Here is a 26,578-nt window from a genome sequence, read left to right as displayed (position 1 = left end):
CCTGGGGGCGTGTGGGGTGTGCGGGGAGGGGGGATCGCGGAAGAGCATAGGGGTGCCTGGGGGGGAACGTGGGGGTACGTGAGGGTGGAGGGGTGAGTGCCTGGGATTGGGGACGTGGAGTAGTGGTGGGGAGATGCCCGTGGGGACGCGTGGGGGTGTTGGTGGGTGCCTGTGGACGTGGGAATGCAGGGTGGGAGGTGTTGGAGAGAATTTGTTCGTGGGGACACGTGGAGGTGTGAAGGGTGAGCGTTGTTTGTGGGGTCCATACGAGTGGGAGAGGGGAAGAGGGCTGAGTGCCTGTTGGGGGGGTTTATGGTGTTGAAGAGAAAAGTGTGTGTGAGGTGTGAGCACTGCAGCTGAGCCCCCTCCCACGCTGTGCTCCTGGACATGGACCCACACCAGCCCCCCCCCCCCCCAAACCCGGTGCCTGGGCTGGATCTGCTCTGCATTTCATGGGCAAAGTCTCCATGCGCAGAGTGAAGGCAGCGAGCTCCTCGGGGTGAGTCACTGCGTGAGAGCACACAGCTTACAACTTTACTTCTGAAGCCTAAATACACTTCTGGAGCACGCTATTCCTCCTCTAATGGAGCACGAAGGCTGTTCTCCTCCTGGCCTTGTTGCCCCACATGGATACGCACCTCTGGCTGAGGGTTGGAGTCATTTGTTTGCCTTTTTCTTCCTCCCTGCTGGAGCTTCCATCAGCTGGCACTTGGAGCTCAGCAATCACTTCATCTTGCAGAAGTGCTGCCTCTAAAATTAAAATTCCCGTATGAGGTATAAATGTTTCAAGAGAAGGAAAGAAAAACATTAAGTAGAACTTGAGTGCACAGTGAGAACCCCTCCAGTCACGCTCTGTGCAGAGCAACCCAAAAACGAGGGCTCAGCTGCTTTTTGGGGGTCACCCAAAAGGGCAAAGGATTCTTTGAGGTGACAATAAGGGGGCTTCCCATGACCCCCACCTGCAGAATAACTCATGGCAGAAGCTGAGCGGCCTTGAGGGCCGGAGGGAAGGGGAGCATCTGCTTCCCCCGCACTTTGGGTATGGTGTGTTCTCTGAATTTCTTTATTGAATCATTGAGAACGGCTGCAATTTTCAGTTCACCACCTAGGCTTGCACCAAGGCTGGGCTGGAAGCAGACGGAGCCATCTCGTGCCTCAAAGCACATCCCCAGGGCTGCTCCCGGGCATCTCCCTGATCTGATGGCCCCTGAGCACCCTCAGGAGCCCCAAGGAATCAGGCAGTGGTGTTCTGGGGCTGCTCTGCCCCCCAGCTGATGGGGAGTGGCTCAGGCACAGAGTGCTGCACCGGCACAGCGGGGGCAGTCAGCTCGGTTCATCTATCACCGTAGCCCACCACCAGCCCCGGTGCTGGTGGTGCTTTGGACCCTTTTTCTTTCAGTCCACATGCTTTAGGATTCATCGCTTAACCGTTGAAAAGATGACAAAACTGGTAATTGCATCTTGTTTGTTTTATTTAGGAAGTTCGACTCAGGAGATTAAAAAACAACAAACCAACCACCCTTATTTCTTCTTCCATCATAAATTACTGACACATTCAGTGCTGAAGGGCCCCGCGTGCCGCCTGGGGACTCATTATTGTCACTCGCAGGGACGTCACTGTCTCTTCCTCTACTCAGGAGCGCGAGGAGCGATGCGGTAGCGATGCTTCAGGGATGCCAGGCTCACCCCCAGCTCTGCTCACTGCCTCGTGCCGCCGTGCAGCCGTGGCCTCGCAGCAGGGAGGAAGCAGAGCAGCTCCTAATGAGGCGCTGGGAGCACTCCGAGCCTCTTGGCTCGTGAGCAGAGAACCGCAGGCGGGAGCCCCTGCCCTGTGGACCGTGACAGCTCTGGTGGTAAAGCGCAGCCAAGCTTCCAGAAGCTTCTCTCAAAGAACGCTGCTGCTTATCTCTGTTTGCTCCTGGCACGTGTTCTGCTCTTTCCCCATCCCATCCCACCCCCACCCCACAAACAGCCATGCCAGCGCTCCTGCATTTTTCAGGAGTAATATTCCCTGCACCTCTGGGGCTGCGGGGACGGCGCTGCCCATCCCGCTCTGGAGAAGGCATCTCATGGGCTGACGAACCTGAGATTGACCCTTATGTTTCACCATTCTCAGGTTAGACAGTCCTCGAGGTGCCCCTCGCTCGGGCAGCCGCCGCCCCATGCCCCGCATCCTGCGTCCTGCGCCCACCCAGATCCCCCGGCCATAGGGATTTTGCAAGAGGGAGCAGAGATGCAGCCCCTCAGCTCTGCTGTGCCTTAGCTTCTCTGCATCCATGCCTGACCACGAGGTTCTGCAGGAGTCGGTCCCTTCCGAAATGCACGCTGTGCTTCCTCCTGCAACCAGTGGTCGTGGAAACCTTTGCACAACCGGAGTTCAGGGCTAAAAGCTGGGCTGCTGCATGCTGCATGCACCCAACGCCTCCTAGATATGCACAGGGCAGCTCTGGCCCCACAGATCCCCGTCTGGCCATGGGCTGTGCTGTTGGGACAGAGATGGAGCAGCAGATTCTCTTCCTTTGCTCCCATTTGCAGATGGCAGCATCCTGGGAGCATCAGAGCACTTCTGCAAGGCTCGTCCAAAATCTGCCACCCAAAATCTACACCCAGCTCTGCAGAGATGCCCCATAGGACCTGCACCAGGTAACGGGTGGAGTTCAGCTTCCTAAGGCTATGGGGTGCTTAAAATCGCTTTTCTGGGGAGGGGGTTCTCCTGGCAGAGTGATTTGCCTTATGTATGGAGGAAGGAATATTAAACTTTGACAATTAACTGCATAATCAAAGGGAAGGATTTTTCAAGTTGGGCACCGCCAATCTTAATGCAAAGCCTGAGCAGGCCCAGGAAGCTGTCAGAAAAGGCACCAAGGAATTAGCGATCGGTTTCAGTCCCTTCTGGATTTCTTGCTCCATTTGGCTCCTATCACCTTCCCCTGTGCTCCGGCATGGACAGAGCCAGGTACGTCCCCAGGCACGTGAGCTAGGTTGTTCCAATGGAGCAGTGGATTTGCTTGGGGTCAATGAAAGAGAAACCTTTCAGACAGGAATTAAGGGGACTGCAGAGCCACAGTTTTATCTTCTCAGTTTACTTGGTTTCAAATTCATGATTGAGCTTTTGGGGTTTTTTTTAATGCTTTTTTGGGGAAGAAAAAGCTAAATGGAATCTATAGCAGCATGCCTGGGGTGGGGGGAAGGTTGGGCAGAGCAATGAAGGAGCAGCAGAACCCTCCCAGCCTCCCCTTTTGCAAGAAGGAGCCCAGCAGAAAGAGGCAGGGAGAGCTTCTAAGAGGAGGGGGGATCAGCCCTGCAGCGGGGAGTGCTGCCTTACCTCTCACCTGCAGCTCCTGTCTCCATCCCTCTGCCCGCTGCGCCCGCGCCGCTTTTATGGCCGTCCCTGTCCTCGTGGCTCGGAGGAGTCAAGCCGGGCTACAGCGAATTGCCACTCTTTCTGCTGGCTTCCTGTTTGTGCATCGCGAGCGGCTGTGGTAAAATTTCCATTACACGCTGGACAGACACAGGGCGGCAGAGAGAAGTGAAGAAAAAAAAAAAAGCAAAAAAAAAAAGTAACCCAACCCAATGCAGTGCGGCGCTGCTCGAGTCACACGAAAGCGGCTGTGTTAGGGGGCTGGGAGGGGTGGAGGGATGCTCTGGGTGCCCCCTGCCCAGCCATGGGGGTGCGATAAGTGGAAGACCCTCATTTCCAACCCCTCCACCGTAACCTCTGTTTCCTAAGTGCTGCCCCTCTGAATGGAGGCAGAGCGTTGGGGTTGGCCCCGTCAGCCGCATCCATCCACCCCATGGCTGATCCTCCAGCGAGGCCAGCAGCAGAGTGCAGTGCAGCTCCTGCTCCTTAAGGTGGCAGATCTGGAGGGTATCCGATTTACTGTTATCCCTTGTTTCCCCTTGGCAGGCCACGAAGAGCCATGTTGGCCGTAGAACATACAGCCTGCGGATGGAAAGCAAAGGGAAAGGTTGAAAACCTGCTGTGACGATGAAGCAGTGTCCCCAGATGTGAAGCACTGCGCTCCTCTTGTGGGGCCACAGCGCTGCATCCACAGAGGGGACGCGTGGCCTTATCCTGCTGCCTCTGCAACGGGCACTGAGCACCCTGCTGCACCCAGCCCTGCTCCAGGCAGCGTTCCTCCCTTGCTCTCCCACCCGAGCTGTGTCCTGCTCCTTCCGCACGTGCCCTGACCCCCAGCTCTCACTTTTCAGGGGCTTCGGGGTTTTTATGTCTTTATGTCAGAGCTGCCCGGGAACCACACGGCTGCTGCAGGACCCGCTGGTGCTGCTCAGCCCTCCTTTCTTGTATTGTTTGCACAAGAAAGGAATGGAGAGAGTGGAGCATTTGCGTGGTTTTTATTTGGTTTGAGTTTGTTTTCTTTCAGTCTGTGGGAAGCAGGGGACGAACTCTCCAGATCCAACATTTCCTCCTCAGCTCCATGTGCGTTTTGATGCCCCACGTTTTGGCTGTTGTGCGATATGCCCTGCAGATCCAAGGCATGAGCAAAGCCGTGTGCTCCTGCTTGTAGCCCAGCGGGGAACCCCACTTGCCAGCTGTGAGGCTGCTGAAGGAGTTCCAAAGCAGGGAGAACCTCCCCAAAGTGCAGCTCAGTAAGACCCCAAACGCTCAGAACTTGCATTGTGGACCCCGTGGGGACTTTGGGTTTTGCTTATGAACTCTTTCCCAGCGCTTTCTCTTCTTGCAATTATTCAGTTTTGGGGATGGTGGGGGAAAATTTGCATTTCTTTGTCTGCTTTTTGTAAAAAAAAAAAAAAAAAGCACGTATATATATGTATTTAAAATGTCTTTGCTTTTTATAAGTGTCTCTGCGGTGAGCAAACAGGACCGAGGGCTGTGAGCTCAACGTGAGGTGTCACTGAAGAAGTTTCCAGTTGCTCTTTGCGTTGGCAGCAGGTAAACACATTTGTGCACAGTGCCTCGGACATGTCTGATTGCCACGCTCCCATGCACCCCATTTTCCACTGCCATTTTGATGCTGAAAAGCCCCCTGAGTGGAGCAGTGCAAGCCCTGCTGCAGGCTGTGTGCTCCCAGTGTCCTTGTTTGCAATACACAGAAATTGAGGTTTGGGGTTGTTTTTTTTTGCAATTGAACAGGGCTGTAGGATGGGGTTCCAGACCGGAGCTCTGGTGTGCTGCTGGACCTCAGGGTTGGATGGGAACCCCCACGATGAGCTGCTCAGTTCTGGGATGAGTGGTGGAGAAATGCCCAAATCGAAGCCCTCTTTCTGCACAGATAGGAAACCAACGGGCAGAGAGCTTGGAAGGAAAATGGGTTGGTTGTTCTGACCTGAGAGAGCCCCACGGATGGGCAGTGCTGGAGGGGCCACAGCACAGGGCTGGCAGCAGCAAGATACTTCATTTCTCTCAGAAAAACCCAGGGCCATCTGCTGCAGAAAGAGAAAACACAACCCCAAAACTCTCCTTGCAGGCGCTTCTGCCTCGAGATGAGTTTGTTTGCTCTTTGATGGTCAAGCAGATATTGTTCTCAGGTTGTTTTCTCCTTTTCTTTTTTTTTTTTTTTTCTTTTCTTTTCTTTTTCACCACTCTGCTCTATTTTTAGTGCTGGGAGGATGGTGCCGAAGAGCCTCTGCTGTCGGTCAGGGTTTGTGGTTTGGGCTGCTCCTGAGGCAGGGCAGGAAACCCCTGGGGGGTACAGAGGGCTGGGGGCTGAGGTGGGGCTGCAGTGGGGGGCACTGCTGGGGGCTGCACAAGCAAGAGGTGGCAATACAACAATATTGTGTATTATAGCAATGCAATTTGTTCAGGAGAATGTTGGCTGCTTTGAGCAGCACACGGGAGAGCTGGGAGCATAGAGCTGTCCTGGCGTGTAATGAGAAAAATAGAGATTCTTTCGCCCCCCTCTATTTGGTACCCCCGGGTGTCAGGTGGGAGTCATTGGGCTCTGAAGGCGGCTGTCCTGCAGTGCATCCCCCGTGCTGCAGGGCTACGGCCACGCTGGCTAACACCAACACTATCTCTCATCCACCAGAGTTTGAGGAGTACCTGCAAATATCTTGGCCAAAAAAGGTGTAGTTTTGTTCTCGTTTCCACTGCTCGGCCCCACGGGCGGCCATCATGGCTGCCGCACTGGGTGGCCTAAAAGGCAGAGGTGGGCTGGGAGCCGCCCACCGCCCACGCGGTGTTTCCGAGGTGGTGTGTTTGCCACCAGCAGTTTGTCACACGCAGAAGAAAGCTGAGCTTGAAGCGATGGCAATGGCAGCGCAGGGAGAGGGGGATGGCGGCCTCCTGAGATGGCGGCCTCCTAAAATGGCGCCTCCTAAGATGGCGCCTACTGAGATCACGCCTCCCAAGATGGCGGCCTCCCAAGGTAGCACCACATCGTGCAGGAGGCTGGCGGCAAAGGCGATGACAGCGAGGATGGGGCAAGGTTTCCTACTGTGGCACATGCTGTTAAATTGAGCACTTCTGCCTCCAGTGGGGCAAGGAGAGGGTGGGCAGGGGTGAGGAGGGGAGGCGCCATGTTCTTGAGGTGGAATTCAGCGCTGTGGTGGCCAGGTGTGGGGATTTGGTGTGCAGGTGTGCTGAGGGAAAATGTGGACCTGGTGGGGGGAAAGGCACAGGTCTGCTGAGGGAAAGTGTGGATCTGCTGAGGACAAATGCAGACGTGCAGAGGAAAATGGTGGACGCAGTGCAGTTAAAGCAGGAGCCGCCCAGGATGCAGAGGTCTCCAGCAGCTCTGGTTGCTGTGGCCGCCCTGGGCCGTGCCCATGGGGCAGGTATGAGCGCTTGGCCCTGAACATGGCGGCCATGGGGCTGTGCCACGCCCTGCTGTGCCGCCATGGTGCTGGCTGTGGGTGCTGGGGCTGTGGGTGCGTGGGTGGCACTCGGCAGCCTGGATGTGCTGCAAAACAAGACGTGGTGCCTCCCCCTGCCCCCCGAGGTTGTTCTCCCCTCCTGTGAGGGGTCCTGGAGGGTCCTACAGCTGTCAGTAGTGCCCGTCAGGCTTGCAGGGACTGTGGATGATGGGCACCCTTTGCTGCTGTGGTGGTTCATGGCCCCGCTGCACCCACACTCCTCACAGCCCCATGGCTGCCCCGACACGCTGCCCGCTGGGCACTGTTCTGAGGGACCGGGAGCTGCTGTGTCTGTGAGGCCTGCGGGGAATGGGGTGCATGGGTTGGGATGAAGGATGCTGAGTGGGAAGGGGTGCGCTGCCCCACTGCTCTTCACCCTCAGGGCAGACTCTGAGAGCAGACTGGGCTCAGGACTGCATGTGGCCTCGTGTCCCTCAAGGAGGTCTGCAGAAGCTGTATGCACGCAGGATGGTGGGCATTCCTCCATGGGGCTGAGCTGGGCTGCACAGAGGCAGCACTCCGGGAGCAGACGATGGGCGATGCCCGGCGCTGCTCAGCTCCCGGCCGCACGCTGCCCCAGCCTGCAACCCCACGTCTGCTTCTCCTGTGTTTGTGCTTATGAGCTCTCCTTCCACCTACGCAAGGAGCTATTTTTAGAGGCACTAATCAAGCACCGGCGCTGGCTGGGAGCGTGGCTTTCAAGCCGAGGGCTTCGTGCTTTCACCGCGCGCTTGCAGGAGCTCGGGTGGGTGCTTTCTTTAAAATGCAGGGAGGGTTTACACAACGTGCTGCAGAGCGATGGCAGTTATTTCAGGCTCCTCAGGGCCGAGCCCACACCGAGCTGTCACCAGGAGGCTGTTTTGGCAGCGGCCGAGCACAACATCCCCTCTTCCTCTCCCATGCAGGGCTGCCCAGTGCAGGGTGGGCTCCTCTCGGCCCGCTGACTGCCAGCACAAGGATGTGGCATTGGTACTTTGCATTGTGCAGGAAGGGAAAACGCTCTGGGTTCAGCACAGCCTCCTCTGACTGCCTTCTCCCTCCCTCTGAGGTTTCTCTGGCCGCTGGCAGCTTCCTGCAGGCCGTTACGGACCTGCACCTCCATCAGCTCTGACGCAGCAAGAGCAGGCTGTGCTGAGTGAGATCTGCTTTGGGCTGGCTGCACAACTGGAAGAAGGGTCGGTGCTTTTTGAGCTCGAGTGCGGCAGGATCCAAGGTGAACTTCAGCCTCCTTGCAGGAAGGAGGGATACAGCAGGATCTGGAATGTGGTACTGCATCCCCAGCGTGAGGCTGCAAGAGGAGGGAGTGGGGGAAGAGTGGTGGGTTTTCTTCTTGATGGGGTTCAGCTGGGAGACCTGGGTCAGGGTGGTTACCCTGCCTTGCAGGAAGGTGACAACGCCTCTCTGCCTCCAGGAGCTCCCAGAGGGCTCAGAGTGAGCAGGGCAATCCCAATGGGTAATGATTCAGGTGGGATATTAGGAACAATCTGTTCTCCAAAAGAGCAGTGCTGCAGTGGCACAGCTGCCCCGGGGGTGGTGGAGTCACTGAGCCTGGAGGTGTCCCAGAGCCATGGAGATGTGGCACTGAGGGATGTGGGCACAGTGGGGCGGGTTGAGGTTGGTCTTGGGGATCTCAGAGGTCTTTTCCAACCTTAATGACTCTGTGATTCCCTCGGGGCAGCCCAATGCCATGCCCAGCAATGGCTCCGTTCAAGAAAACCAGAGAAAAAATTTATTACTTTTCTTTATAAAATATCTCCAATAAGTTATATAGGCAAATAGTTAAATTAAAATAAATTAACTCCACTCTATGCTGGGACACTGCGGCTGTCCACAAAGTCACACTAGGATTTGTGTTTGAAAAAATATGCCCTAGATCTCTGATGAAAGACTTGAAAAAAATATATGCTTGGTGAGGAGGAAGGAGGAATCTCTGCGATGGAGGGGGGGGGATTTAAGGTGCAGTGCTGAAGCTGCCTGGCGCCGGTGGCATCTCCCACCCAGCTAAGTGCTGAGAGCATCCTCGTCGTCGCTCCAGTCGGGAGGAGCATCCGTCCCAAAGTACCGATCGCCGAAGTTCCCTATGGGGAGAAGGGAGAGATGCAGATCTGCAGAGGCTGGGACTGGCCCAGCAGGCGAGGAAACAAAAGCGGGTTTATCTGACAGCTTGCACGGTGTTAATGCCTGTGTAGCAGCAGAACTGGAGCAGCCCGGAGGCTGTTTTAGCACGCTGGGGACTGTTTTAGCATGCCATGGCAGGGGTGTTTCCTGGCACAGCAGAGGTGAGGATGGGAGGACACAGTGAGCTTGTTGAGGACAAGCTCCCTTCAGGCAGCAGCTCAGGAAATGAGGCACAGAGCTGCCCCAGCCCAGCTTCTCCACCTGGAGAGGCAAAGGGTCCCTCAGTAAAATGAGGGCAGGCTAAAGCAAGGCTGAGCTGCTGCCCCTGAGCTTCAATTCAACTGCTGAGCAGGCCAGAAACACCAAACATTCCTCCTCAGGTACTCACCAATGCCGGGGATGATCCGGAAGAGGTCGTTCACCTTCTTGTCCACAGCTGTGGTGATGATCTTCACCCGGGGGAAGGCGTAGGCGACCGAGTGGACACCCATCTCTGCCATCAGCAGGGAGAGGAGGAAGATCTTGTCTTCTGGGACATCATGATCCTGCAGGAATGGCACAGTGAGTGGGATGAGGAGCTGGGGGACCTTCCTGGAACCACTCTTTCTCCCTGGGTGTAGGGTTTGCTGGGTGTAAGACCAATGAACCACCTAAATCTAAGCTGTTACTACCCTAGGAAGGGCTTCGTCAATGCCTTGGAGGCATTCCAGCTCTTGCTGTGACCCCCAGCACCCCCTTTGGAAGGCTCAATGTTACTGCAAGGCCCTCAGCAGGGCTTCTGTACACTGCCTGGGGGCAAAACCCCCCTCTGGCCCCCACCCACCCGACACCCTCCATACCAGCAGCACCCGCACGGCCATCATGGCTGCAGCTCCCGTGGAGACCGTGCAGTCCATCAGGATGACGTGGTCCTCACTGATGTCCTTCGGCAGCCGCAGGTAGTGGAGCTGGGCAGGGGGAGAGAGGGATCAGCTCAGGGGCTGCGGGCTCAGGGCACCGCACAGGGGTCTGTCCTTGTACAGAATGGAAGCAACAAAGCAATTCCAGCTCATCTTTAGGAGGAGGGAAGGATCTTTCCACATCCCCATCGCTGCAATCTGAGCTGTTAGCCCGGCACCGGTGCAGACACCAAACCAACCCGTGTGCACACATGCTGGCAAAACCCACTTCAGAAGCTTTTAAAGCCCTTCCCAAGCACTCACGACACACCCAGGCCAACTCCAGGGCCAGGAGACGCCGTACCTCCGGCTCGCCTGTGTTGCAGTTGGTCTGGATGAGAATGGTCCCAATGCGGACGTCCTTGCAGACAGCTCGCAGTGCCGGCTCCATGGTCTCACCCGCCCGCAGGATGGACACCCCGGTGATCTGCAGGGAGAGCACCCGGGCAGGTGGGGGCACACAGCCTTTGGTTTCGACACTGGGAACCTCCAATGGGCAACCCCAAAGCCCATTCCCCCCCCCCCGCCCCCCCCAGTAGAGGGTTGTGCTGCACACCGGTGGCACTGCTGGCCCCCTGGCCCCATTGACGCAAGGTACCACGCTGATGGCAGCAGGCACCAAACTCAGGCTTGATGGAACCCCCAAGAAGCCTGTGGTGTTCTTCCCTGCATGCAGAGGGCTTTTAGTGAAGTCTCACCCAGAAGTTTGAAAACAACACCTTTTGCTCCCACTTACTTGCTTCCCACTGTACGTCCTCCCTTCGTAGTCCTGGCCCTGGGGGGTCTGAACAGTGCAAGTCTGCAAAAACCCCATGAGAAGCATTACCACAGTGAGCCCTGCTGCCAGGGAGCCAGGCAGGGGCTGGTCAGGAAAGCTGAGGGGGAACAAAACCTCATCACCAGGTGCAGCCCTGAACCCACCTGGAAAGGGAGAAATGAGAGCGCGTGTTCGATCAGCAACCGCATCAGCCTCTTGGAGTAGAAAATGAACTCGTCCCTGCTGGTCTCCTTGTTTCTGAAAGGCAATGAGCAGAGCTCTGGGGACTCGGGAGCCCAAAGTCAGCCAAGCCCACCCCAGCCAAGCCCCCTCCTCACCGCAGGGGCCGCGGTGCCGCGCCATTACCTGATGATGGTGTGCATTCCCCGCACCTGAGGGGTGCTCTTCAGCACGCTGAGGGTCTGTGGAAGGGGGTGGTACTGATGGGCAGAGGCCAGGGCGGCCCTGAAACCAAACACAGGGTCAGGAGGGCTCCGGGGAGGTGCCTGAAGACCGGGGCACAGCACACGGCCGGAGCCATTCTCCCAGATGTCAGCTCTCAATGCAACCCAACGCCACCTGGCCAAGCCCAGTGAGAGGCCAGCCTTGCCCAGGGCCAACTGAAGGGGCAGGGAAGGGGCGGTCGGTGCAGCCCCAGGACGTGCCCTCCCTGCTGGGTCACCAAGCCACGGCTGACCCATTGTGGCTGAGAAGAGAGTTTCCATGGAAAACAATACAAAAACATCCCCCTGCTCAGGAAGCGGACCTGGCGGTGGGTTCCCCCACTCAGTGGGTGAGGAGGGGCCATCACGGTGGTCTCGGCCCCACAGGACGAGGGCTGGGTGTGGGGCAGGAGCTCAGCGCTGTGCTGCCATCCCCAGCTCCCCCAGGGCAGTGCTGCAGTGGCAGGCTGCAGCGAGGCTGCTTCAGAGCACATCCGGCCCATTCAAGGCTGGTCGCAGCGATGCCAAATTGGGAACAGCTTCAAGACTTTGCTGCTGGACGGGGCTGGCTTTGTGTGAGTCATCCCCACATAACTAATAGGGTTGGGAGCTATTCTTGGATCAAGGGAACACCGTTCACGGGGAAGCGCACAATGGGGCCCCATTAGTCACCTCTTTACTTGAGAGAGGCAGGAACGAGATGAAGGTCACATCTCTTTGGCTTCCATGGGGCTGGGCAGGACGGGCAAAAGCCTTTGTCTGGGAGGAGGGCTGGGGTCACAAAGCCACACGTCGGACCACAAACGTGCCATGGCCACAGCCGGGCAGGGAGATGGTGGGGAGGGGGAGAAGGGAGCCAACAGATGGAAGCAGCAGATGAGTAAGATTTCAAACCAAGCAGAAACCTGCGTTAATTGCACACACAAACGGGCACACAAGCAGAGAGGAAGAGAAAGATGACTGGGTAGGAACGGAGGAGGGCAGGGCGCGATGGCGTGAGGCCTGCAGCACAGCCACCACCGAGTCACAGAGCGCTCTGAGTTGGAAGGGACCCTTAACGGCCGTCTGCTCCAACTCTCCTGCGATGAACAGGGACACCTGCAGCTCCGTCAGGTTGGTCTTGGCCAACCAACGCCAAATGGGACGTTCCCAAGGCCTGGGGGCATGTCAGGGCTCTTTCTTGCCACCAGGCCCCCCCGTGCCCCCCTGCGCAGCCCAGCGAGCTCACTCTGTTAGTCACCAGAATTCAGGTTAGCTGCCCTCAGAGCTACGCCCACACCATGACCGCGCTGCAGCGTGGCTCTGCCCCCTCCTTCCTGCCACCAACCCCAGCCTGGGGACGGGTCCTGGGGACACGGACAGCACCCACGGTCCTGCCTGACCCCTCTGGCCCTGGGAACGCTGACCCACATGGCGTGAGCCGTTGTGCAAGGGGCTGAGCCCTGCCTTTGGGAGATGCGTGTGCTGGCTCCCAGTGCAGAGCCTGTGCGCTCCCTCATCCCAAACTGCTGTCCCCAAACCCACTGCAGCTCTGAGCATTGGGGCACATCCCTGAGCTTGCAACCTCTCCCCCTATCACCACCGCGCCATGCAGGAGGGCAGCTCCACGTGCCCTCAAACCCAGCTCCTGCTCCCACCTCCTGCAGCAGCCCCAGAACACCTCCCCTGCACCCCGAGCTGTCAGCAGCCCTCGGGGAACGCTGTCAGCAGCTCCTCACTGCACCTTCTGCACCTCCTGCAACCCCCGCACAGGGCTGGGTGCGGGATGCAGCCCTGCTCCTTGGGATGCCGCCCAGCACCATCACTTTTAGGGATGAAGAAAGAGACTTTCGGGTCCCTCCCACCCTGTTTTGACCTGCGAAGCCCCAGAAAGGCAGGACCCCGTGTGCAGCCCAGGTTAGTAGCACGCTCACGCTGCACGGCCCTGGCCCCAGCCATGCTGTTAGTGTCACACCCCGAACACTGCCGGCAGTGGAGGTCTCCTCACATATCCCAGCGCAGCTTCCTCTGGTCACCAGGTGGGAGGGACATTCAGGGAGACAAGACGGGAGACACCAGAGTTTTAGGGGATAGGGACAAACAGGACATGAAATAAAGGAAAAAGCACTGGCATTAGTCAAAGGGGGGAAAAAAAAGCCCCAGTGGATCGGTGGCTCTTGGAGCTGCCCAAGAATGGCCGTCACCATACAGACTCCAACGTCCCTTCCGGGGTGACCAAACCACGTCACCTCTGCTCCCCAAAGCACCGGTTTGGCTCCATGCTGAGCCCCCTCTGGGTGTCACCGCAGGGACACTGTCACACCATCACACCTCGGTCCCATCCAGCACCGCGCTGCAGGGCGATGCCTCCAGGGCCATCGAGCCCCGCAATCCCAAAGCATATGCAGGAGCTGAAGCCTGCACAACCTCCACCCAACGTGCACACAGCGGTGCCCACCTCCTGCAGCCTCAGTGACACCGTAAAGCCCAGAGCAATGGGAACAGTGGGAGAAACCCAGCCCTGAGCTGAGCATCGCCAGCAGCTGGGAAGACCTCGAGGACCTCCAAGGCCCCCCCGGACCAGATGTCCGTGCAGGGGGCTCACACACCATACAGGGACACGGGCATAGCGGGTCCTGCAGTCACCAGCGATGCTCCCCCCCCTCCCCAATGAGGCGGCGGAGCATTCAGGAAGGCAGCCATGAGCATGTCAAGAAGTCTCACTTTGGAAACTTATTTTTTCCCCCCAGAACAAAAGGTTTAAAGGCAAAAAAAAATATATATATATATATATAAAGAAAAAAAAAGAAAAAGGAAGAAGAAAAAGAAAGAGAAAGGAGAGAAAAGGGGTGGCCATCGCTCAGGAAGGCTTCAGGGAACATCCTCGGCTCTTTGTTGAGCATGCTATCAAACAGGAAGCAGACAAGAGACATCCAGCTACAAAGGAGCGATGCAGTCAAGGCATTTCAAACACGTACAGCGGCTGGCTTTCACAGCTGACATTTCAAACAAGGGCTATCAGACTGCGCCACGGGCTGATATTTAAAGACACAATTGGCAAAGGGCATGCCGAGCTGATCCAGACCTTGGGAGAGGAGGGGGGGGAATCGATCGGCGAGGGAAAGTCAGCTGAAAAGAGCAGTGGCTCCCCGAGCCAGGCTGGTTGCAAAAATGGGACAGCAAACAGGCTGCAGGTGCTGCTGGGCACCTGGCATGGCACAAAGGGAGCGTGTGGGTAACCACAGCTCCAGCACCCGTGTGGTTAAATAAGGGGAGCTGGATGGGATGCATCCCAATAGCCATGACCCCAAGACCTGAGCGTCACCCTGAGAGGATGCAGAGCAAAGTGGAGGTGCTTCTGGCTGCCAGGGGTGGTGGAACGGCCCATGGGTCTGGGGCACTGCTCTCTTTCACCTCCTCAGAATTCACTCATCGCATAGAATCACAGAACGGTTGGGTTGGAAGGGACCTTAACGACCACAGAATCGTGGCATCACAGAACGGTTGAGTTGGAATGGACCTTAAAGCCCACCCAGCTCCAACCACTACCATGCAGGGGGACACCTCCCATAGAGCAGGCTGCACAGGGCCCATCCATGGCCATGGGCACCTCCAGGGATGGGGCACCCACAGCTCTCTGGGCAGCAGTGCCAGGGCCACACCACCTCACCATGAAGCACCTGAGGTCAGGCAGTGGCACACCAGCCTGGCGCATGGGGAGCAGGAGGGTACCTTGAGCAGGAGCCAGGTCTGAGCATCCGGCTTCTATTCAATGGCCTGGCTGTGTCCCCACAGGCAATAGACAGTGACAGCCACCAGCACTCCAGGAGCATCAATGGATTTTCACAGGATATTTTTAACAGACTTTCTGGCAAAGGCACAAATGGGAACCAGGAGCCATACACAGAACTTAAACACTTCCACGGCTGTGGTTACCATGGAGGTACTTCTGCAGGTCAAAGTCACTTCCCTGGCTGTGACTGCACTGCTCACACTTGACATACTGCTCCATACGTGGGCTTTAGGGAGCACAAAAAGTGCAAAGACCACCTCTACCGAAGGCCAGATTTGATTACAGTAGAGAATCAGTGGGGAGAAAGGAAGTTTGATATGGGTAGGTCTATCTATATGCACATATATACATGCTACGGAGTAGCTTCCCACCTGAGCCTCCAGGTCCACGGGGGGCTCACCCATGGCACTGTATGGAAATGCCAGGCCCCACCGTGTCCAACAAGCAAACAAAAGGAAATAAAATGAAACACCCAGTCGCTCAGTCTGGGAAACAAATGGCTTGAGCAGAAGTAAAGCAGAGAGCCTTTTCCTGTTCGTCTTTGGTATCCTGAAAGCTTTTGTGTGCCAAATGTAAGTTTTTGGGTTACTTGCCTAAGTGTCTCCATACAACGATGAAGATCTAAATGGAAACCTGAGTGCAGTAAGGTGCTGCTCTGCCTCCTACACAAACACCTGTGAACCCAGCTGGCTGCCTAATGGAGAAACAGCCCATCTGGATCCAAACACTGGAGGGGAAGTAAATGGCTGCACTCTTTAGAGCGTCCACCGGGGTCGGAAGGCGGCTCTGAATGTCTGTCTTATGGGAGGGCAATGGGAGCGGATGCTGGGATGCAAAGCGCTGCTGCAGAGCCTCTCCCATGGCCAGGGACGTGGTGGCCTTACACCACAGGTCATCCTCGCCTGCAGGTCAGGGTTAGGCCAAGCAGTGCCTGGCATTGGAAATGCCTCGGGCTGCACGGACAGGACAGAGTTAGGGGCTCTTACCTGACACTGAGTTCACGCTGCGGCAGCAACACAAAGACACAATGCAACCGGTATTAAGCATTGCCAACACCAGGGGCGTTTCAAGACAAAAGAAAAGGAAAAATAGGAATATTTTCCTGCATTCATAGGTAGCTTTTTTCCCCCTTCTTCCCCTCCCCAAAGAAATGCTAAGCCCCGGCCAAGCCCTTGCTCTGGGCAAGAGCTGCTGTGTTTGCTGACTGCAGAACTCCCAGGGCTCTGGGCTGTGCCCTGTGCCCTAGGAGCAGGGTTTAGATTCCTGCCAGTGTGTGTTGCTGTACATTGGGGCGGCCAGAAAGCCCTGGCTGCAGGGAGTGGGTGCCCAAGGGAAGCTCCCACCATGCCCTAGCACAGGAGCAGCTGGCCCTGGGGCTGCACAGAGCTCTTTGGGGGCTCAGGAAGGTCTGCAGGAATTGAGCCCTTTACTTACAAGGGCATCAACGTCCCAGAGCATCGCCCCGAGCGTCGTCACAGCTTCAACATCAAAGCTATGAGTAGGGCAGGAGGATGCTGCATGGCTCAGGGATGGCAACACACAACCGTGTCCTTTGGTGGGTGGGTCCCAGGCCCAAGGCCCAGAACCATACAAAATATGGCTCTCTGAGGTCAGCAGTGGGGAAGGACATGGCTCAGGCTGTGCGTAAGCTGTGGCAAAGCTTCGGGGTTTGACAGCCATGGGCTGCACCCAGCATCGAAGTGGAAAACAGAGCTCTGGACTGGGAAGGCTGCAGCAGTGGCTGCAGGAGGGGAAGAGAAGAAGCCCGTGCTGGAGCAGAGGTGCTGGAGCCAGGCAGGATGCTTTGTCCCTGCATGGCTTGCTGCCCCCAGGGCCCTGCGGTGTGTGGGGTGGGTTTGTTCCCACCGGGACACAGAGAAGCAAGGCACAGAGCAGTTCATGGGGCCAGAGCCAGGACATACCTCCTCCAGCTGGCTGTGCACGTGCTGGACGATCAGATCAATGGCCACCGTGTTTCCACTCCCTGGAGTGAGCCAAAAGCAGAAGAGAAACGGTGAGGTGTGGCCACAGAGCTGACCTCCCTGCCCTGCTGCAGGACCCAGAACCTGCTCTGCTTAAACCCCAAGCAGTTGGTGATTGCCCAGCTCTCCAATCTGCCTACATCTCTCAGCAAGGCCTCTCCGCCCTTAATGGGGTCAACAGCTCCTTCTGTTTAGTGCTGTCCCTGGAGGAGTTCCAGAGCTGTGGAGATGTGGCACTGAGGGACACATCAATAGGCACGGCGGGGCGGGGTTGGACTCGAGGATCTGAGAGGTCTTTCCCAACATGAATGATCCTATGGTTGCCAGCAAGCTTGCTCACAACTTCTAGCCCTACATCCAAGTCACCGATGAAAACACGGACCTAAAACGGAGCCCTGACAGAACCCCATTCAGCACGAGGAGCACGGGGCCGTACCTCGGGGCACGACGATGTCTGCCAGCCGCATGGTGGGCTGGATGTACTGGTCGAAGGCGGGCTTCACAAACTTGTTGTACTGCTTGATGACTCCCTCGATGTCGCGGCCGCGCTCACTGATGTCCCTGCGCAGGCGGCGCACCAAGCGGATGTCCGAGTCCGTGTCCACAAAGATCTTCAGGTCGAGGAGCTGGAAGGAGAGCAGCGGGAACAAAGCACACCGGCTGAAGCTCCAGCAGCTGCAGCCAACCCCACAGCCCGTCCTGCTCCGGGATCCGCCTCCGTCCACACGCAGCCCCAGCACTTTGGGGGATGTCGTTTCAGGGGGCTGGGATCCCTGCTGCTCGCCCTTGCTTGAAGGATGCGACGCTGCTCGGGGATGCACCCAGCTGTCCACTGGAGGTCATCGTTGCTCCAGGAAAGTGCAGCACAAACGCTCCCTTGGCAGGGAAGGGAACTTCCTAGACTGAGCTTGGCTATGCTTGTGCATTGCTATGAGCCTATAGGGTTTTCATGCAGCCAAGCACTTCCCAGGAATGCCTGAAGTGCTGGACGAGGTCAGCCTGGGAACACCAGGCTCTGCAGAGCACGGCTGCGGCCAGCTTTGCTGCAAGCTGAGCCGGGCAGCACGGAGGTATTTCTGGTCATGTTGATACACTTTGCTGCCAAGGACCAGGTCACCACTTGGCTCCACGGTCCTGGGAAGGAGTGGCTGAGATGTGGCCCCTCTGCTCCACGTCTGCCTGGGGCTCTTCCCCTGCTGCACAACATCAGGATGGGGCATGCAGGGGGGGCATGCAGGCATGCGATGCTGAAGCAGCGTGGGAGGACTGCACCCAGTTCCCCCATTGCAATCAGGACACCCATTGCAACTGGTACACCCAGCACACCCACTGCAACCAGTACAATCAGGACAACAAGTACACCCAGTATACCCACTGCACCCAGCAAAGCCCGGGCTGCAGGATGGGGCTGCCTCACCTTCAGCAGCTCCTTGTCCGCAAATGCCATGATACCTTCAAAAATAATCACATTGGCACCATAGAGGGTTTTCTGCAGAGGCAAAAATCAATGTGGTTGGATAGAGAATGTGTGCAGAGATATTATCTTCCCTGGAGTGTGGTAACACAACGAATGATCAGCTCCTCTATACCCCGTGCTTTGGAGTCACTCGTAGGACTCAAAGAGCTCTCGGTGACACAAGCACAACCCATGGGTTTCCTCCTCCGTGCAGCCCTCTGCCCTTGCAAACTGCCTGCAGGCTGTACAGAGCTGGCAGCCCCCCGCCTCACCCCATGCCCCTCCATGTCCCATACCCATTCCTTCTTCCGGCTGTGGGTGGTGAAGTCGTAGATGGGGATCTTCACACTCTTGCCTTGCTTCAGCTTCTTCAGGGTGGCGATGATGAGGTCAAAGTCAAAGGCATCGGGGTGGTCAAAGTTGAAGTCATTGCTGGCTGCCTGCTCCTGCTGCTGCTTGGTCAGCACCTGGGGGGCCCCAAAGAGGGTCAGTGAGCGGCCATCCACTCCGCAGCCCTGGCTCACCATCGCCCCACTGCTACACCACATCTCCTCCTGCCCCAGCGCCACGGGGCCAGGGGAAAGCAGGAGGATGCTGCCTCATCCCCACCACGTTTCCCCATCGGGCCGCACGGCCTCACCTTGTAGAAGGAGTCCATGGAGAGCAGAACCACCCAAGGGACATCCAGAGCCTCGATGATCATGGTGGCCACCGTGGTTTTCCCAGAGGCGCTGCCCCCTCCCAGACCTGCCAGAAAGAAGGGATGTGGCCACAGAGCCCCGGCCTGCCTCCAGGTCAGCTCCACCGCACCGAGCACAGAATGCATTGCTTTGGAAGGGGCCTTAAAGACCATCCAGCTCCAACCCCGGATGGACTGGATGATCATCTCCAAGCATCACGACTCCGTGACTCTACAGTTCTGAGGTTGTGGGAGCGCGGTGGAAGCAGGAACCCTCCCTGCCTCCCCCAGCAGCACCAACAGCCCAGCGGTGGGACGCAGCCACCCGAGCCTACCTATGACAAAGGCCTCCTTGGACTGTGTCCCGTGCTCATTGTACCAGGGCGGCCGCCCGGCGGTGTAGATGGTCCTTTTGCTGGTGCGCAGCAGCGGGGGCTCTGACTTGCACTGGCTGGTGGTCCGCTTTCGGGGCGGCTTGGAGGAGCCCACCGCCGGGTACAGCCGGTCCAGCGACTCGGCACTGCTGTTGCTGGGGAGAGAGAGGGAGCCGTGGGTTCAATGAGCACAGCAACCCCACCTGCAGCTCTCCAACTCTGCCCAAATCCCACCCCACATAGGGCCGAGACCCCTCAGGACCATCCCACGAGCTTCCCAGCACCGGGCAGTAAGGCTGCAGGCGGGACCACCCCTTCTGGGGCTGCAGAGCTTCTTGTGTCCACGTTGCTGTGCGGGCTGCAGCCGCTGAGTGCTCCCTCCTATCTGTGCCAGGAGGGCGAGGAGCAAATGGAGCCCAGAGTTGGCACTTGGCAGCAGGACGTGGCAGCCACGAGGTGATAAGGGCAGGAGATAAGCTGTGTGTGCACGGCCATGGCAGCGATCGACACCCAGAGCCAGAGCTGCTTGTCCTGCTTCTCCATAGCCAGCATCGAAAAGCCAGTCTTTTTCCCCCAAACCCCCATGGGACACAGGGGTGGGATGGGGTTGGGACCATATTTCTGCCAGGTCCGAGAGCTCCGGTGCCAATAGGGACAGCCTGGCCGGGGCTTTGCTGCCTCTCCGTTCTGTTTTGCTCTTCAGAGGGCTTAAACTGCAGGGCTTTACAGATTTTTGTTGGGTTTTAAGCTGTTTCGGTATGAAGATTAGTTCCCTTCCCTCCCACAGCCCTCTTTAGAATAATGCCACGTAATGACCAAAATTTCAGACCGGCCATCTGTGCGTAAAGCTGCCCAGTGCTCCCAGTACAGAGCGCACCCACTGCACCCAGTGCGACCCAGCCCTCCCCAGCTCTCAACCACCGCCAGCGTTACCCGCTCAGCTCCTGCTGCCCAGAGCTGCAGCCCTGCCAGCCTCCAGCCCGCCCCCAGCCCACCAGCACCCCAATGATCCCAGGATGGCAGTGGCACAAGTGCTGCTCACGCTGCCCCATCCTGCAGCGCTGCAGGGCTGCCGTCCGTGTGCAGTGCGCTCCTGGACACACGGAGCCCTAATCCTATTTCCAGAGCCTCTCTGCTTCTCCTCACCTCACCCGCACCCTTACGGACTTCTACATAAATTCTGCACTCTGCCTCCCAAACCAACGTTCCCACGATTTATCTCAGATAAACACCGCTGTGCGACCGCTTCGGAGCTCTGCAAAGGTCACAAATTCCCTGCGTGGCCCCAGGGCTGCCCCGACCGCCTCCTGCCCCCCTCCTCTCCCCATTTCCTCCCATCCCTTCCCACCACCGAGGGCTGCACTCCTGTCCCTCTGCGGAGCCCTGGGCCCTATTTATAGCAGTGCCCGCGGCGCTGCTCCGTGCAGCGGGCAGATCCTGCAGGAGGGCTGCAGTGAGGGCAGTGCTGTCCTTGTCCCACGCGCAGCCCCGCGGGGCCCTTCGCTCTGAGCAGCATGACGGCAGGACAAGGTAAACCCAATGGAAACGTCAGCCGGGGTGGGGAACCCTCCTGCAGAGCCCCGCTTGGGGTCTGGGGCACCCCGACCTCCTCCTGGGGTTGGGGATCCTCTGCTGCCTCCACATCCCCTTCACTTTGCTGGAGGGAGACCCATTGGGTTGGAGGGTCCCTCGCGCTCCAACGCCCACTCCCCATCCCCTCTTCTTGTTAAAAACCCTTAACCCCCACCTCAAACCCAGCCCTTAAAGGGGAGCTCACCTGCCCGCAGGCGCCAGGGCCCGGCAGCCTGAGAAGCGGACGCTGCCATAGGTGGGGGGGCTGCTCATGGTTGGGGGCTCGGTGCTGCTCGGCTGGGACGAGCCATGCAGGGATGGCCCCAAGTAGTGCGGGGGGGCCCGGAGCCAGGCAGCACGGGAGGGGGGGGCACGGCGCCGGGACGGGAGGTGCTGGGAGCTCAGCGTGCATAAGAGGATAGCTTAACGCCGAGATTATGTTCATTACCTGATATTAATAGCACTAGATTGATTAAAGAAAAAACAAGGGGGAGGGGGCAGGGCTGCCACCTCCTCTCGGTGGACAAACAGCCAACTGCCGGGCAGGGGCTCCTTTGGCTGCGTTGGGCGCTCAGAGCACGGGGCTGCTCGGCACGGTGAGCGCAGGGCTGGGGGGGTCCCGGGGTGGGGATGGAGAGGGGGCACTGCGGGGGCTCTGAGCCTCTCACAGCCCACGGGGTCCGACTCGGAGCCCCTCCGGCTCCACGGGAAGAGCCACCGGCAGTAAACAAGTGCGAAACTCAACACCGGCACTAAGAATAACGCTGCTCGTCGGGTCCGGGCCGCCCGCTGCCCCCCCCCCCGGCATTTTGGAGCCCAGCGCGGGGGGTGGGAACCCAAAGGTTCGTTCTGCAGTGCTCGAAAAATCAGCTCCGCGCTACGCCCACGTGGTGACAGCGGGCACAGCTTTGGGGACGCATTCCTGGTCAACAAATCACCCCCAGCGCGGGCAGGTGGCGGCTCCAGGGGGCACTGGGGACAATGCAGGCACCGAGCAGGAGAAGGTTTGGAGATGGGGCGGGACCTCCTCGTCCTCCTCCTCCTCCTTTGGGGCCACGAGGACCCGCTGTCCCCGTGCACAGTGCTGTATGACAGCGCCAAAGCCACGCGCAGCGCGGGATGAGCGCGGGGCTCCAGCAGTGCCAGCACAGCGCTGGAGGATATGGGGACCCGGGGGTGCACCCCCAGCGCCGCAGCCCTGCAGCCAACTCGCCTTTCCCCATCCCTGCTCCGGAGAAGCACTCTCAGGAGTTTAAGAATAAAATTCCCTCTCGCAGCGATTTCTGTTCTTTCCCAAAACAAAACCGAAAGGGATCAGAAACCGGAACGCAGCAGTCCCTGCCCACGTGCCGCCGTCCCCCGGCGCGCTGCCGGCGCCTCTCCTGCCTTCGTCCGACAGGGCGCAGCACAGCCCGCACCTCACCCCGCACCCTCCGCTCCGTGCGGGACGGACGGCCCGGGGTTTTACCTTTTCCTCCCAGGAGGTTTCTAAGATCCCACCCGTGGCCTCGGGGCGCAAGGATGGGCTGCGGGAGCGGAGGGCTCGGGCTAAAGGAGGACTGAGCTCGGCGCAGGGGGAAGAGATGGAGACGCCCCGAGCGGTGCGGGACGCGGGGCTGTGTGCGGGACGCGGGGCTCCGCTTCCCCCCGGCAGTCCGGCGCCGCTCCGAGCCCTTCTCGCGCTCCGCACCGCGGCTCCGTGGCCGCACCGCCCCCGGCGTGGGGAGGCGATCACCGCCACGCGCCCCACGGCCGCCGCCCGTCCCGGCGGAGCAGCCCACGGCCGCTGCGTCACGACGGGGCTCTCCGGAGCGCGGCAACGGCGGAACCGCGCACGGCCGGACGCCCGCGGCCCCACCGGCTCCGGCTGCCCCCATCCACGGCCCCGCACACCCGCAGGGCTGCCGCCCACAGCCCCGTCCCGCGGGAAGGGCCCCCGATCCCCGCGGCGCTGACTCAGAGCCCGACCCGCCCAGGGACGCGTTCCGCTCCGTGGGGACGCGACGCGCGGAGCCGCGCGACGGCGGTGGGAGCGCGGATCCATCCGACCCCGCACCGCACCGCGCCCCGCCCGTACCTCGCGTCCGCCGCCGGGGCCCCCTCGGCCGCCGGGGCCGCGGCCATAGCGCTGCCGGGAGAGGCCGGGCGGGACGTGCGGAGCGGGGCCGGGAGGGGCGGAGCCGCCGCGGGGATCTCCGGGACTTGTAGTGCGGGCGGGGCGGGGACGGGAGGGTGCCGCGGGTGTGCGGAGGGGCTCCGGTGGGGGCTCCGGACACGCGGGTGGAGCCGGGGATGCAGATGTGCGCCCTCCCACCTGGGAGCCCCTCAGAATCACAGCATCGTAGAACGGCCCGGGTCGCAAAGGACCGCAATGCTCATCCCGTTCCAACCCCTGCTGCGTGCGGGGTCGCCCACCAGCAGCCCCAGGCTGCCCACGGCCGCATCCAGCCTGGCCTTGAATGCCCGCAGGGATGGGGCGTCCACAGCCTCCTTGGGCAGGGCTCCTCCGGGCAGACATCGGGATAATTCAGCGCTCAAAGCAGAGGGACCGCGAGGGAGAAAACCCAACTCGCGAAGCTCCACCCCATCACAGATGTCGTCGCCCACCGAACGGCCCAACGACGACGACGACGAGCACGATAAAAAATCAATAAACATTTATTCGATACAGCTGCTTTCCATACATACAGTACATGGAGCGATCCCTCCCCGGCGCTGTGGCTGCGCGCTGCTGTACTCCCCAGCTGAGGATTTGTCCATGGTTAACAAAAGAACGGATCGGCACAGATCGGAGCTCATTATCAGATAGTTTACTGTTTAAAACCATTTTTTTTTCCTTTTTTTTTTTTTTTTTTTGCAAATAAACACTTTTTTTTTAATATATATATTTATATATTTATATATATATGGTTACAAGTGATAAATTGAAAATTCTTAATTTTTTAATTTCCCTCCCCCCCCGCCCTCCCCCTCCCCTCCCCTCCCCCCAATTACACTTAATGCACTGATAACTGGCAGCGACGAGAGACGGTCCGGGTGTGCCGTGGGATGGGGGTCGCGAGGAGAGGAAGGAAGGAGCAGAAGGGGCCCAGCGCGGATGGGCGGAGGGGGGCAGTGCTGCTGGGGGGCCCTGGGGAGCGGGGCTATGGCACCATGGGGGTGGGGGGCTCCTTCCTGCCCCCCCTGTGCTGTCAGTGCTCCATGGGGTGGGTGCCGCCGGAGCCCTTGCTGGGTTGGGCTCTGTGGAGGGATGGGTCCCAGCCCCACGCACGCAGGTGTAGCCCTTATCCTGAGTGATGTGCGGCTGCGGGAGGTGTGAAGATGAGTTTCGGTGGTGCTGCATGTGTAGGATGTGGGGCTGTGGTGCCCAGGGCAGGGGATCCCAGCGGGAAGGGGATAAGGAGATGCTGAGCTCACCGCATCACACCGATCTCAGCCCCCGCTGCCGGTGCTGCTCCGGAGCACCCAACCCAACCAGCACCCAACCCAACCAGCACCAACCCAGCGCTGCTGCTCCCGGCACTGCTTTGGAATAGGGAATCAAGGTGCCCAGAGCAAAGCAAGGCGAAGCAAAACGTTTCTCTGCACTGCCGGGATGGTGCTGGGGCAGAGCTGGGCACGAGGGACGTGTGCTCGCTCTGCCCCAAAGCTCCCGGTACCAGCAGTGGGTCCATGGGGCTGCCCCCAAACCCGGCCCTGCCCATCACTGCTTGGGGAGGAGAACCTCCCCGCGCTTCTATGATCACATAATGCCTTCTAAGGGAAAAAAATCCCGACCCCGCGGAGTTCAATTCCTCATAAAATATGTTCCCTCTCCCCAGGGATGCATTTTCACACGGGGCTCAGAGGCGCTCCCAGCCAGCTGCAGGCTGAGCACAGCCCGGTGCCGGGAGCATCGTCCCCATACCCCGACCCGTCCCCAGCTCCCCTCTATCAGAGCACCCTGCAGCGCAGGACGCCGTCCCTGCTCACCTCCCCCCCTTTTTGCTCAGCTCTGCCCTTCATCCCTTTTCTGCTGCTGTCCCCATCTGCAGCGACGCATTGGTGGGGAGGGATGTGAGCGTTCCCAAGCAGGGGATGGTGCCGAGATGGGCTGTGAAGAGCAGCGAAGGAAACCGAGGGTGGAGATTTCAATCGAACAAAAGCAAAAGCAGAACCTCTCCTCCCTCAAAGGTCGCCTTCCTGAGCCCCGACATGGGGGAGAACGCAGGAAAACCAGAAGTAAGGTTTTCTGCTCCGTTACCGAGAGAAAAGCACAGCGAGACGCACCCACAACCTGAGGACAGAGGTAGCCTGGTTGTCTGCACAGCCACGTCTCGGTCCGGGGCGCTTCCTCCACGCCAGAGGTGTCACAGTGACACCAGCGTGGGAATACGGACACAGAACAAAGCAAGGACGGCACGATGCCCTGCACTGACCCTGTCCCCAAGGCTCGGCTTGCAACGTGCCCAGCATTGGGACTCACCCGAAAGCAGGAGCCATGATTGTCGCTTGATGCTGATCCCATTGCACACTGCCCACAGCTGAGCACAGGAGCCGGGTGACCAAACACCCGCTCCCCCCCCCCATCCCAAATCAGCATCTTTGGGATGGGCACAGGACGAGGACCCCCAAAGTGCCCTCGGGCACTGCTCTGTCCCACCGCACACCCTTCCATCCCTCACCCTCACCACGCTCACATCGTTCTGCAACTTCCAGTTAAACCCACAAACCGGACCCATCCTGCAGCAACCCCCCCTCCCATCAACTCCAGCACCCGGGCGCCATCCCCTCCCCGTGCCACCACAAAAGCCCTGCACCGCACACACCTCACAGCACGTCCCTGCTGATGCACGGCCCCACGCAGCTCAGTGCTGCAGCAAAAAGTGCCACCCAATATCTGCTGCCAGGCCCTGCTGTCCCCGGCCCCTTCCCACCTCTCCAGGGCGATGCGCGGGACGAGCATCATTGGGAACACCGTCGTGGGAGGCTGCAGCCATGGGGGTCCAAGAGCAGGCGGGGGTCCAATGCGGCTCTGCTGCTATTGCACTTTTCTTTCGCTCAAGCATCACCAGTTTTGCACACAGAGGTGGAAGGGAAATCACGTCGGGAGGGGACGTCAGCAGGGCCCCCCCGGGCAGGGGCACAGCCGCAGGGCTATGTACAGGGGCACAGGGGGTGAGAGTGGTCCAGCTTGCTCGATCCTGTTTGTTTTCCAGTGTGAAACAAGGTCCATGATTTCCTTAAAGTGGTTAATTGGTATTTTCTGTCTTTTGGTGTTGATTTTTTTTTTTGTCTTTTTTTTTTTCTTTTTGTAAAAAAAAAAAAGAAAAGGGGGGGGGGGGCTGAGAGAAGGGTGTGGGAATGGAAGGGAGGAGAGGGGGAGGATGGAAAACCGGGAGCGACCCCCACCCTGTTACCCTGGGCTGTAAACGAATCCTCGCAGAGAGTCTCTGAGCGCTCACTTCTCGGGCACTTTGCTGCCTCCCCCCTTGCGCTGGTTGGGGGCTTTGGGGCCACGCTCATCCCCATCGGAGCTGCATCGGGAGCCCTCCCAGTGCTCAGGGCTTTTCTTGTGATTAGTCTTTGCTGTCACGCTCTCTTTGCTCTTCAGGGACGTTTCCAGAGGCCTCTCCTTGGGTTTTCTCCCTCTTTTCTTCCCGTTTGTGCT

At 58.8% G+C, this 26,578-nt stretch overlaps 2 protein-coding genes, 1 long non-coding RNA gene and 2 other non-coding genes across 12 annotated transcripts in view; 2 read left to right on the top strand and 3 right to left on the bottom strand.

Moving 5' to 3' along the window:
• Nucleotides 1-9: 9 nt before the first annotated feature.
• LOC124417337 lies at nucleotides 10-9,396 on the top strand. The gene is made up of 3 exons (XR_006931923.1): nucleotides 10-2,643; nucleotides 2,785-8,050; nucleotides 9,336-9,396. It is a non-coding gene; the product is annotated as an uncharacterized LOC124417337 (long non-coding RNA).
• MIR1388A (microRNA mir-1388a) lies at nucleotides 2,057-2,144 on the bottom strand. The gene has a single exon (NR_161953.2). It is a non-coding gene; the product is annotated as a microRNA mir-1388a (primary transcript).
• On the top strand, nucleotides 2,069-2,132 carry MIR1388B (microRNA mir-1388b). The gene has a single exon (NR_162005.2). It is a non-coding gene; the product is annotated as a microRNA mir-1388b (primary transcript).
• On the bottom strand, nucleotides 8,544-23,071 carry UCKL1 (uridine-cytidine kinase 1 like 1). 6 transcript variants are annotated; one of them, XM_025142224.3, is made up of 15 exons: nucleotides 23,006-23,071; nucleotides 19,318-19,511; nucleotides 18,944-19,050; nucleotides 18,600-18,770; nucleotides 18,265-18,336; nucleotides 17,284-17,473; nucleotides 16,788-16,849; nucleotides 15,852-15,868; nucleotides 11,017-11,115; nucleotides 10,815-10,908; nucleotides 10,630-10,692; nucleotides 10,198-10,320; nucleotides 9,795-9,902; nucleotides 9,344-9,500; nucleotides 8,544-8,915 (listed from the first exon to the last, which is right to left on the bottom strand). In XM_025142224.3, exons 1-15 carry the CDS (start codon nucleotides 23,050-23,052, stop codon nucleotides 8,839-8,841), a joined length of 1,581 nt encoding a protein of 526 aa, XP_024997992.1. In that variant the 5' UTR covers nucleotides 23,053-23,071; the 3' UTR covers nucleotides 8,544-8,838. The 6 variants fall into 6 exon arrangements, with proteins under 6 accessions (XP_024997992.1, XP_015151877.1, XP_046758827.1 ...); XM_015296391.4 differs by lacking the exon at nucleotides 15,852-15,868 and adding an exon at nucleotides 13,081-13,100; XM_046902871.1 differs by lacking the exons at nucleotides 15,852-15,868; nucleotides 23,006-23,071 and adding exons at nucleotides 13,081-13,100; nucleotides 22,397-22,627.
• A 1,191-nt stretch (nucleotides 23,072-24,262) lies between these two features.
• ZNF512B (zinc finger protein 512B) overlaps nucleotides 24,263-26,578 on the bottom strand; it is a 29,739-nt gene continuing 27,423 nt past the window's right edge. For all 3 annotated transcript variants that reach the window (NM_001037830.4, NM_001270612.2, NM_001270611.2), the window contains 1 exon segment: nucleotides 24,263-26,577. In NM_001037830.4, the coding sequence (NP_001032919.3) occupies nucleotides 26,369-26,577 (209 nt within the window). In that variant the 3' untranslated portion in view covers nucleotides 24,263-26,368.

Source organism: Gallus gallus, chromosome 20 (genome assembly GCF_016699485.2).
Source record: "Gallus gallus isolate bGalGal1 chromosome 20, bGalGal1.mat.broiler.GRCg7b, whole genome shotgun sequence".
NCBI lineage: Eukaryota > Metazoa > Chordata > Aves > Galliformes > Phasianidae > Gallus > Gallus gallus.
Note: the sequence above shows the minus strand (reverse complement) of the source record. Positions and strands in the feature narration are given on the sequence as shown.

What these genes read in the sequence shown, in the direction of transcription:
- UCKL1 (XM_015296390.4), bottom strand. Translation starts at nt 21,201, where the DNA reads ATGAGCAGCCCCCCCACCTATGGCAGCGTCCGCTTCTCAGGCTGCCGG. An exon ending in CGGACAAGGAGCTGCTGAAG is followed by an intron (nt 17,474 to 18,264) that starts GTGAGGCAGCCC and finishes CTCTCCTTCCAG; the next exon opens with CTCCTCGACCTGAAGATCTT. An exon ending in GGACGTACAGTGGGAAGCAA is followed by an intron (nt 10,321 to 10,629) that starts GTAAGTGGGAGC and finishes CTCTCCCTGCAG; the next exon opens with ATCACCGGGGTGTCCATCCT.